This window comes from Mytilus californianus, unplaced genomic scaffold (genome assembly GCF_021869535.1).
Source record: "Mytilus californianus isolate M0D057914Y unplaced genomic scaffold, xbMytCali1.0.p SCAF_3, whole genome shotgun sequence".
Taxonomy (NCBI): domain Eukaryota; kingdom Metazoa; phylum Mollusca; class Bivalvia; order Mytilida; family Mytilidae; genus Mytilus; species Mytilus californianus.
Window position 1 is genome coordinate 64,424,724 of NW_026262679.1, and position 12,173 is coordinate 64,436,896.

Consider the following 12,173-nt stretch of genomic DNA (forward strand, 5'->3'; position numbering starts at 1 on the left):
AAGTTGGTCGTGTTTTTACAACATAATTCTTAAATAGGCAAATTTGTCATGGCTTTATTTCAACATATCAAGGAATCAAAAGGCCAAATGATAAATTATTCAATGACAATATGAATTACAAAAATTGTTTAAACTGCCAGATAATTTTTCAATTCATGAAGCAAACAACAAATTTGATTATTTAAAGATAGTTGTTGTCTTTATTGGTGTGGCATAAATGCCATGTTTGTCACTGACTAGGGTCAAAGGTCATCATACCAAACTGTTCTAACTATACTGTTGCTATGTTAACTATCCTATGTTATCTAGTTAGTAACAAAAAATATCTAAAAAGTGGTGGTATTCCCTGTAGTTATGTACATCGATTCCTAATAGACTATTAAGCTAAATAATATTTCTTCATACTGATTGATTAAATTTTAACATGAATCCAATTCAGCAAGTGAACATATTTGTTTTCTTCATTGCTATAACTTTCTTTGGTTGTTTCAAAATAAAGTCAAAGTAATTCTTTTTTGTATTGAATATTTAGAAATAAATTTAATTTTATTGAAATCCATATAAATCACAGTTATTTAAATGCATTTTTGTATTAACTCAAATATAAAAACCAACAAGTAAAATGTAGCCCTAATAATTTTGCCGTTTATAAAAATACAAAATTTGGTAATCATATAAATTTTTGACAAGTAATATAGTTTTTATGATGAAATGAATTGTTGGAAAATAGAAAAAAGTAACAGGAAGTTTAAGCAGAGTTTTCAGTTTCAGTTCCAGTCCAAATGATATGCAATTGTTACAAAATATACTGCTTACCATGAGATACCTGCCAACTTGCACAATTTTTACCCCTTGCCTTGATTGCACATGAAACAGTAATTAAAATCATCAGATTGTTTGATGTTCTATTGTAAACTAAAGAAAATCTGACAGGAGCAAAAATGTTCAGAATGTTGAGCTCTACCAATTGTTTATATATATGTCAAAAATGTCAGATGACTTTTTATAGGAGTTATTGCCCTTACTTAAATGACAAATTTTACCATTTTTTTTCATTTTTGCTGATTATCTTCAAAACTATAATAGATAGAGAGAAACTTTAAATTGCAAAAATGACCAGCAAGACAAGTTCTACAAATGCATCTGCATTGATGAAATGGTCAGTCGACTCCTTATTAGTGTTATTGTCCGTTGATGACGATTTTTAACAATTTTTTTGAATTTTTGCCTTATATCTAAAAAGTATAGATAGAAAGAAACTAAAAAAGCACAAATGATCAGCAAGACAAGAACTACAATTAAGAATATATGGAGGAAATCGTTTCGACAACTCCTTATTGGAGTTATTGCTCTTTAATGATGATTTTTACCATTTTTTTTTGTGTTTTGCCTTATTTGATAAAAATTACAATAAATAAATATGCACTTTAAATCACAAAAATGATCGGCAAGGCAAGATCTACTAACAAGTCAAATTTTGTCGATATAGTTAGTAGACTGTCACTCTTTATAGGAGTGATTGCCCTTAAGTTTAGGATTTTTGTTACCCTCTTTTGTGTTTTGAGCAAAAATAAAAGAAGATAAAGAGAAACTAAACAGACTAATTGATCAGCAATACAAGATCAACAAAACAGAGATTTTTGTTATGAATTCTCTTCTCATCTACAATGTTGGAGAGTGTCCTTTGTTGAATATGCACATAGACCAAAGTGAGCGACACAGGCTCTTTAGAGCCTTTAGTTCTGTTTGTTTGCAATGAAAATATTGAAACTATAATAGATAGAGAGAATTTTAGAGAGCAAAAATGATCCACGAGGCAACATCCACAAATAAGTTGATATAGCTGAAATCGTTGGTCAACTTTTATATGAGTCAGTGCCCTTAAATGACAATTTTTACCAATTTTTGCATCTTGAAAACTATAATAGATAGATAGAAAGGCACAAATGATCAGCAAATTGGTCAGCATACATGTAGAGGAATTTTTCAGTTGTCTTCTTATAGAAGTTGTAGTCCTTAAATGAAGACTTTACCCCTTTTTTTTTTTTTTTTTGACAAAAACTATAGAAGATATAGAGTAAATGCAAACAGAAAAATGATCAGCAATGCAAGTTCAACAAAAAGTAAATTTTAGTCATAGTCATGTATAATATTCTATAAAATTGAGAATGGAAATGGGGAATATGTCAAAGAGACAACAACCCGACCAAAGAGCACACAACAGCCAAAGGCCACCAATGGGTCTTCAACGCAGCGAGAAAATCCCACACCCGGAGGTGGTCCTCAGCTGGCCACTAAATAAAATTGTGTACTAGTTCAGTGAAAATGGACGTCATCCTAAACTCCAAAACATATAAATGAACTAAAATTTAAAAACATACAAGACTAACAAAGGCCAGAGGCTCCTGACTTGGGACAGGCGCAAAAATGCGGCGGGGTTAAACATGTTTTGTGAGATCTCAACCCTCCCCCTATACCTATAGCCAATGTAGAATAAAGAAACACAGCAATACGCACAGTAAAACTCAGTTTAAAAGAAGTCCGAGTCCGATGTCAGAATAGGTAACAAAAGAAACTAAGCAAAATGACAATGATACATAAATGAACAAAGGACTACTAGCAGTTACTGACATGCCAGTTCCAGACCTCAATTAAACTGATTGAAAGATTATAACTTCATCATATGAAAATCAAGTACAATCCCTCCTGTTAGGGGTTTAGTATCATACCATCATAAAATATATGAGAAGAACATAACCCGTATCATGCCAACAATTGGTTTTAGAATAAATGTGTTTATTTTATGAGTGAATCAATATTAATACCAAAACAGTATCTTAACTATATCCTTTCCTAATAAGTCTGTTTAAAGGTTTGGTAAGCTTTTGAGGTGAATGCCGACATTTTTGTGCTTTGTAAAGAATATTACCATAAAATATTGGATGTGAAATACCTGAACGTATAAGATGTCTGCATGTTGATTTATATTTACGAATGATGTCCTTGTACCGATGATAAAATTTAGTAAATATTTTGACCAGTTTGTGATATCGAAAACCCTGGTGTAATAATTTTTCTAGTCTAATATGCTGGAGAGTGTCCATTGATGCAGATACACATAGACCTAGGTGAGCAACACAGCTCTTTAGATAATGTTTGAAATGAGGAATTTTTTTTGTTAACAGAGTAAAGGAATGATAAAAAAAAACTTAGCTTTTGTTGGCAGCTCAGTGAAATTTATTAAATATTTTGTTTATTAAGTTTTCTTTTCATGACCATTAGATTAATCGAAGAGAAAGAGCTCAGAAAGTAAATGGGGGAGGGTGTGATGTCAAAGAAAACCTTAATCTGGTTGTTCAAAGTGATGTACATTTTTGCTACGTATTACAATATCACTTAGACATATCAGGATGGCTTAAAGAGCATATCAATATGAACTTCCTGATTTGCCTTGTTCACACAGGTTCAGTTTCTGCTTTAGTTTTCAATCACTTTGTAACGTAAGATGGTCAGTCTTTCAAGTACAAAACTGGCAGGAATGTTTAAACAAACCAGACATAAAAAAGAATTGCTCATCAGTGTATATACCAAAAAAAACAGCAATCACATATTAACTTAAATGTTATTTGTTGTGAATGACCATCTTGGTTTGTGAAATGTCTCAGTTCAATAACTTGGTGATGAAAAAATATCTCCCTGAAACTTTATGTAAGCATGCTTTACCATGTGATGTGTTTTTAGATTCATTGCTTATCAACTTACTGTTTTCCTATTTCTCGTATATTGTAACACATTATGGCCATGTATAAAATTTTTATCACATTTATCTTATCTAAGGAACTACCATTAAATTTGTTATCATGCTTCCTTTGAACATGTTTTCCTGTGTGATGCTTTTTTCAGATTCAACACTCTAACTACTAACTTCTCTTCCAATCCTTCCACAAGTAATTTTGCTCACTTGGATTGAAAATACAGCATAAAAAAAAATTGATTCTTCTAAATTGAGACATCTGAATTCCTGTGGTATTGGTGTTGGTTGTATATCTGCTGTTTAAGATTATATTTTTTTTCAGATGTTTCAAGATAATATATATCAGCTATTTTATAATAGTAACAGATGACAAGTTAAAAATTGTACAATAATGACCGCAAAGCTATATTGGTCTCTTAAGATGATTTATTTGAATTCAGACTAAAACTGCTGAATAATAACAGTGATTAATAAGATTCTTGCATTCTGAAAAAATTACTTACACAGAAAAAGATAGCTTACTTAGCCTTATGTAATTGGAACTACACGTGACTATGTCCAAATAAATAATATTACATCAGAATTCCTTGACTAGTGACTTGTCCATTATAAACATGTCTAAGAAAGATGGAAATAAGCATTGTTTCTAGAAATTTTTGCATCACACCCATAGCACATTCTATAGGAAAATTATTTCAGATAGCATCTCATTCAAGCAATATAGCATCACACTACCATGATGCCAAAAGTCCTCTGGGAATTCACTGCAATATTTGTTAAAACAGTACTAATAATAAAATGTATCTCTTAATTTCTTTATTAAAATACATATAGTTATTCTTACTAATGAATTGCATTCCTGTCTCAATATTTGCATTTTTCATTAAAGATCTGATCTAGACTGATTGTTTTCTGGTATTTCACAATCCAAGATTGCAGAAGATACCTGATCTACCTTAAATCATCATTGCAGCACATTATATTTAAGTATGGAAGCATCAGAATTCTATGTCACTCAGTGATTAGAATTACTTATTTCTTCTTCCAGGAATTTGTGATTAAGAGGTTCAAGGAGAAACTGCAAAGGCCTGCTTTAACTAAGAGGCAGAGAAGGGAAAGTAAGATTATATTCATTATTCCTCTTTTTCTCTTACAAACTGTCAGATGTTTTAGGAAATATTCGATACATCAAAACACACACAGATGGTACAATTTGGTGTCAATTTAGCCATAGAATGAAAAGATTTCATAATTTCTCCAATTTGCTAAATTATAGGCATTAAATCTTTGTACTTTAATAATAAATATAGTAGATTTGATTTAAAATATCTTAAAAAAAATTGTGATTGATAATTGTGTATTTATATATATATAAAGTGCCTAGAAATTAAGCTAACAATGTTAGAGTTAGATCTGATTCTTTACTGCCTCCCCGAGCGGGGCTGGAACCTGTACGTCTAAACAAGTGACAACTTAACGACAGACCCATCCATTGGATCACCAGTGAAGGTGATACATGGATGAAAACACATATTATATACATAATTACTCTAAATATCAGCACAATAATGTTAAATCTGTAGATTTGCGGAAGCAAATTTTTTGTTCTTCCCTGGCCTGGATTCGAACTCATGCTACTGAGATATCGTGGCACCAAATCGCCTTGCACTATGCCCGACGCGCTAGACCACTTGACCACCTAGGCTCTATAATAATAAAGCTTTCGGTGGCTGGGTGTTACCTTTCCTCGTCAGTTTTTATCTAGCATCGTAACACAGTACATGATATATAAGGCATGAAGATGGAATTGTTACAGATCAGCTGAATTATCTATTGTAAAGGATCCTACAAATTAATGTAAGATGCAGTCCCAGAAATAATTATATTATAAGTACCTCTGAACCAGTGACGACTACAACAGATTTTATCCATCGGATCACCAGAAGTGATATATATATATACTTAAATGTCTGTAGAAGACTGGTGTTTAGCTTTTGATTCTAATGGTTTAAAGACTAGTTGTTCATGAGTTATAAGACATTGATCAGAATATCGTAGACCCACATATTCAAAGTATGCTTTCACTAATCTTAATGAATTTTTACTAATATTAGGCTTTATATAGACAAGCTATTTTTTGATTTTCATAATTTTAAAAAATAGTCATAAAACATAAATTGTTGAAAACTAGACAGTTTGTTTGTGTATATGAATACATGTACAAAGAAATGTAAGGTATGTGTAATTAAAACAGCAACCAAACAACAACAAACCACATCAGCACGAAGCTTTCAGACATAAATCAAATTTTTTGTTAATGTCATATCTGATAAAGCAAAATGCTACCTTTCAATTTTGAGGATTTTCCAGTTTGCAGTTCCAGTGTTGTTAAAATTCTTAGCTAATTTTTAGTCCCCTACCGACGAAGTCGAAGGGAACTTTAGGTTTGCACTCCGTCCGTCTGTCAGTCTGTCTGTCCATCCGTCAGTCCGGCAAATCAGTTTTCCAGACTTTTTTCTTCATGCTTGAAGATATTGATTTGATATTTGGTATATTGTTTTATAATGATAAGTAACAGATCAAGTTCTAATTTTGTTTTGGTCTGATAATTTTGTGCAGAGTTATGGTCCTTGGACTTAGAAAATTCACTCAAATATTCAGTTTTCCGCACTTTTTTTCGTCATGCTTGAAGATATTAATAAAATAATTGGTACATTGTTTTATCATGACAAGTTATAGATCAAGTTCGAATTTTGTTCCGGTCTGATAATTTTGTGCAGAGTTATGGTCCTTGGACTAAGAAAATTCACTCAAATAATCAGTTTTCCACACTTTTTTTCGTCATGCTTGAAGATATTGATATGATAATTGGTTTAATAGTTTTATCATAACAAGTAACAGACCAAGTTCAATTTTTTTTCAGTCTGATGTTTTTGCGCAGAGTTATGGTCCTTGGACTTAGACAATTCACTTAAATAATCCGTTTTCCACAATTTTGTCATCATGCTTGAAGATATTGACTTGATATTTGTTATATAGTTTACACCATGACAATTTATAGATCAAGTTAGCATATTTTTCCAGTACAATTAATTTTTAATTAGTAGGGGACTATGTATTGCCATGAATGCTTGTTATTCCTTTTAATCTTTCTTGTATAGGTAGTACCTTTTTTGTGTCATGTTGTGGGGTTGGTACATGCTTCATGCTTGATTACTACTGTAAATTCTGAAATTATTCCATGCATTTATTTTTACAATTTAGACATGACAGACCAAAATGTGAGAATAATTATTGCAAATACAGGAATAGCTGCATACAAATATATGTATCAGATTTCAGAATGCCAGTTCTTATTATTGTGATACTCACCCAGTTGCATTAATTGCAATAATGATAAACCCGCAATAATTTCTGAACCTACAGACTATAATCCTCTGATGTTCATCTTTGTGATAAAAGTTGTTTTAAATGTTTAATTAATTTTTAATTAAATAAACTGTGCAGCCAGGCAAGTATGAACAGTTGTTGGAGTTAAAAGCCTTTCTTATGACAAGCTTTAAAGATATTTCTTTTTACAAACTCCAACAGAGAGATTACAAGACCAGATAGATAGAGCTGAAGCAATAGAAAGGGGAGAGAACCCACCCCCACTTCCTGAAGATCCAAAGAAGAAAAATAAAGCAAGGAAGAGTGGAAGAAAAAGTCTAGAAGAATTACTAGGTATAGATAGTGATGATGATGATGAGGAGGAAGAAGACGATGAAGAAACAGATTTGCTCTTTCGTCTTCCAGGGTTATTGGGTATGTAAAGTTAAGCATATATAAACCATTTCAGGATATACAAATTTCAAAAGATTCCACATTGTAAACTCACAGTTGAAAGAATGCAGATAGTGGGGTGTGTTAAAATCACAAATGAGATGTATCGGTGGAGATCCTAACATTAATTTTTGATAAAAAATATTTTCTTCATTTTCAAGGTAAACATTACTTTTTTTTTGCTAAATTGGCCATCACAGGCTCTGGTAGTAAACTGATAAAAGTAACATATATATTTCTTTCATCTTACGATAACAGACACCAAAAACTGTAAAATAAAAAGGAAATACCTAATATTCCCCTTTATGTTCTATCATGACGATGATTATGTAGGTAAGCATGCAATTTACTTACATCCACTTCATTTGAACTTTGGTGGATAGTTGTCTCATTGGCAATCATACCAAATCTCTTTAGTTTTATAAGCATGCATTTAATTCAGTATAAATCAATTTGTTTAAAAGTTGGGGAACAGAAACATTCTATGATGCTGAAAACTAAAGGCTATAATGAGTCTGTGTCACTCACTTGGATCTATGTACATCTTCAACAATTGCCACTGTCCAACATTGTAAACTAGAGTATAGTTCAATACTCTTTTTTTGTTGATCATGTTTTGCTGAATTTTTTAAAGATTTTTTACAGTTTCTATCGATTTTTTATCACGTTTGCCTAAAATGAAAAAAAGGCGGGAAATATTCATTTATAGGCAACATCTACATGAATAAGGTGTAAACTCACAATTTCAGATATGTTGAAATATTTGTAGTTCTTGTCTTGCTGAATATTTTTGCATCTTTACAGTTTTTCTTTATCCCCAGAAATTTTTGCCAAAATAGAAAATAGGTAAAATTCATCTCTGAAGGGCAATAACTCCTAAAAGGAGTTGACATGACAATTTTGGCCATGCTGACATATCTGTAGATCTTGTACTGCTGATTATTTTTGCTTTTTAAAATGTCTGTTATAGTTTACAAGATAATTGGCATTATCGGTACCTTGTGATAAATCAATGATATTTTGTATAAAGTTGCATTACATTACATATCAGTTTGATGACTATTTCAAGGCCCTGCCCCCTAGGTCATGGTCCAGTGACTTTGAATTAACTAGCAATTTTCAATGTTAAATTTTCTGCTTAAGTCAGTTTGATAGGAACTACTTGTGATAGGTCAATGATATTTTGTTTAAAGTTGCATTACTATCAGTACATATCAGTTGGATTACTATTTTGAGGCCCCGCCCCCTAGGTCATGGTCCAGTGTCTTTGAATTGATAAGCAATTTCCAAATTCAATGTTAAGTTTTCTGCTTAAGTTAGTTTGATAGGAATTATCAGTTCGATGACTATTTAGAGGCCATGCATCCTACGTCATGGTCCAGCTACTTTAAATTTATTAGTAATTTTCAATGTTAATTTTTCTGCTTAAGTCAGTTTGATAGGAACTGGTTGTAAAAGATAAATGATAATTTGTATAAAGTTTCATTACTATCAGTATAGATCAGTTTTACAACTATATAGAGGCCCTGCCCCCTAGGTCATGGTCTGGTGTCTTTGAATTAATAAGCACTTTCCAATATTAAGTCTTCTGTTTAAGTCAGATTGATATTAACTACTTATGATAGATTAATGATATTTTTTATAAAGTTGCATTACTATCAGTACATATCAGTTGACGACTATTTCAAGTCCCTGCCCCACGGTCATGGTCCAGTGTCTTTAAATTAATTAACAATGTTGCTGTCCATCAGATGGTCTTTCTTCCAATTTTCTGCCAACAGGCAATTCAACAGTTTATTTTAGATAAAAGGTGAAATGTAAAAAAAAAATTGTAAAAACCATCATTAAAGGGCAATAACTCCAATAAGGAGTTGACTGATGATTTTTGCCATTTAGAAATGTTTTGGTCACCTGGCCCCTCAGGGCTAGGTGATCTTTCTCATCACTTGACTCAGTTGTCTTATCATGTAGTCCATTAATTTTTACAAAAATCTTCCCCTCTGAAACTACTGGGCCAAACTTGGCCACAATCATGATTGGGTAATCTTGTTTAAAAAATGTGTATTATGACCCCACTTGCCAACCAACATGGCCAACATGGCTAAAAACAGAACAAAGGGGCAAAATGTAAGTTTTGTCTAGTAACTTGAAAACCACTATGGATAGAGAAAATATAACAAAGGCAGAAATGTTCAGAATGACATCATAAATGTCAGACAACTAATAGGAGTTATTGCCCATATTACACCTGTATTTGTTTTGATCAAACATACTCATTTGCAAATTATGCCTGGTTGACCATGTGTACTCATTTAAATATTACACCTAATTTTACATCTGGTTTCCTCCTCATTTACACTTAGTTTATACCTGGTTGACCCTTGGACATGCATTCTCTAAATATTGCAATGACGCTAGGTTAAGGTATGAATTTTACACTTGGTTTCCATGTGATTTACAGGTGTCACATTTCGTGTAGGTAGTCAACCTGGACAAATCTTCAATTGACCCTTTATAGAAGTTATTGCCCTTGAAAGACTAATTTTGCTAATTTTTTGCAGAAACATAATAGAAATTGTAAAAAGCAAAAGTGTTCGGTAAAATAATGTCTAGGCCGTAATTGTCAATTGACCACTTATAGGAGTTATTGCCTTGAAAGACAATTTTTTTTTCCATTTTTGCAGTTTTTGCACACAAAGTATGATAGATAAAGAGAAACTGTAAAAAAAAAAAGCAAAAATGTTCAGCATTATAAAATCTAAAAAATCAGTCATCATGGCCCAAATGGTCCACCAACTCTGCAAGACTATTTGCCATTCCAAAATAGTCAAAATTATTTTGAATAGAATTTCTAGAAATATTGAAATTAGACCACATTTACACTAGCAGAAAAAAATAGATCTTTAGTCTAATGTAAACAGAAAGGATCGATCTTCAACCAGACATAAAAAGTTTATCGAGATCGATCTTTTTTTAATTGATCTTTTTAAATGCTTACATCGATCGTGATTGATCCTTCTAAAAGTGAAAGGGTAATTTAGATACACAAATAAATCTGTGCATGATCAGTTTGGTATGTCCTTATAAATGTATGCCTCTCTGGGTTTTATCCATATTAGCCAATAATTCGACTGAAAGAGAGGATAGGGCAAGGAATCAAAGACATTTATTCCGACGTTTTAGCATCATTCCTCTGAATAGAAAAATCCTATTCTTTGCTGCAAATTCCTCATCTTCATCTTCAAAAGAATTGACCTTTCTCTTATTAGAACATTTGATTAGCAGTGTCCATTATTATTTGATAACTACTCTGTAAGACATTAAAGACAGAAAGTTTTTGATTGATATTCAAACAAACCTGTATTGCTCACTTGGCATCTACACTGCGACAATTTTAGTACATGTAGAAATAATGTAAAGCCATGTTCTCAAGAGGCAGATGGCACAATATTTATCAGACCAATATGTGATGATTCTAGTTTAGTGTAAATTAGCCTAGTTGTTTATTTGGAAAAAAAATTAGTGAATTAAAGTCAATAAAAAATTGTTTTTCTCAGAATCCAATAAAAAATAAATTATTTACAATACTCTTTTTATACGACCGCAAAAAAATTTTGTAGTCGTATATTGGTATGACGTCGTCGTCGGTGTCCGGCGTCGTTGTTGTCCGAAGACACATTGGTTTTCGCACTCTAACTTTAGTTTAAGTGAATGGATCTCTTTGAAATTTTACCATAAGGTTAAATACCACAAAAGGAAGGTTGGGATTGATTTTGGGGGTTATGGTACCAACAGTTAAGGAATTAGGGGCCAAAAATAAGCATTTTCTAGTTTCCAGACAATAACTGTTGAACGGTGTATGGATCTCTCTGTAATTATACTACAAGTTTCCATACCACAAAGGGATGGTTAGGATTTTGGTTACTTCCCTTACACTGCTTTTAAATTATGTTTAAAGAAATGCATATTTATAAAGGAAGACCAGTAAAAATATCTGCAAATGTTGAATCTTTTTTTTTTACAAAAAAATCCATATGAAAGATTTGACCCTATATTTTAAATTCTATTTAAGGAATGACTGTAATATTTTTTCTGTCTATGAAGAAATAACATCAAAAATGTGGTGCACACTGAATAACCCGCGTAGCGGGTTATTTTAAAGTGTGCACCACATTTTTTATGTTATTTCGAATAGACAGAAAAAATATTACAGTAATTTCTTATAATTTAATTCTAAATTCCATTTTAAACCTGAGTAAACCATGAAAAAACATTGATGACGTCACGGTCACATGACAAAATTATGTCTATGAGCTGATAAACAAAACAACGTCAGCCAATCAGAAGACGCGTTACATCCAAAATTAGATTATTATAAAATAGATTAAGTTAGCACTGAGATTATGACCATATCTTGAGGAAAAGAATTTTTTTGGGGAAAAAAGGGGGGTGGGGGGTAAAAAGAAATTGTGGGGGGTCAATTTTTTCTCATTTCAGATTTCAGAAATTAAAAAGAATTATTCTTCAAATATTTTTTTTTTTCAAATTTCAAATATTGAAAAATTTCAAGAAGTAATCTTTAATTGCACAGTATGGC

At 31.8% G+C, this 12,173-nt stretch overlaps 1 protein-coding gene across 1 annotated transcript in view; it reads left to right on the plus strand.

Annotated features, from left to right (window-relative positions):
• The window catches only part of LOC127733115 (uncharacterized), a 133,159-nt gene that overhangs the window by 80,483 nt on the left and 40,503 nt on the right, over positions 1–12,173 (plus strand). The window contains exons 12-13 of the mRNA XM_052242409.1: positions 4,803–4,872; positions 7,346–7,558. Coding sequence (XP_052098369.1) covers positions 4,803–4,872; positions 7,346–7,558 — 283 coding nt within the window. The remainder of the gene's footprint in view (positions 1–4,802; positions 4,873–7,345; positions 7,559–12,173) is intronic.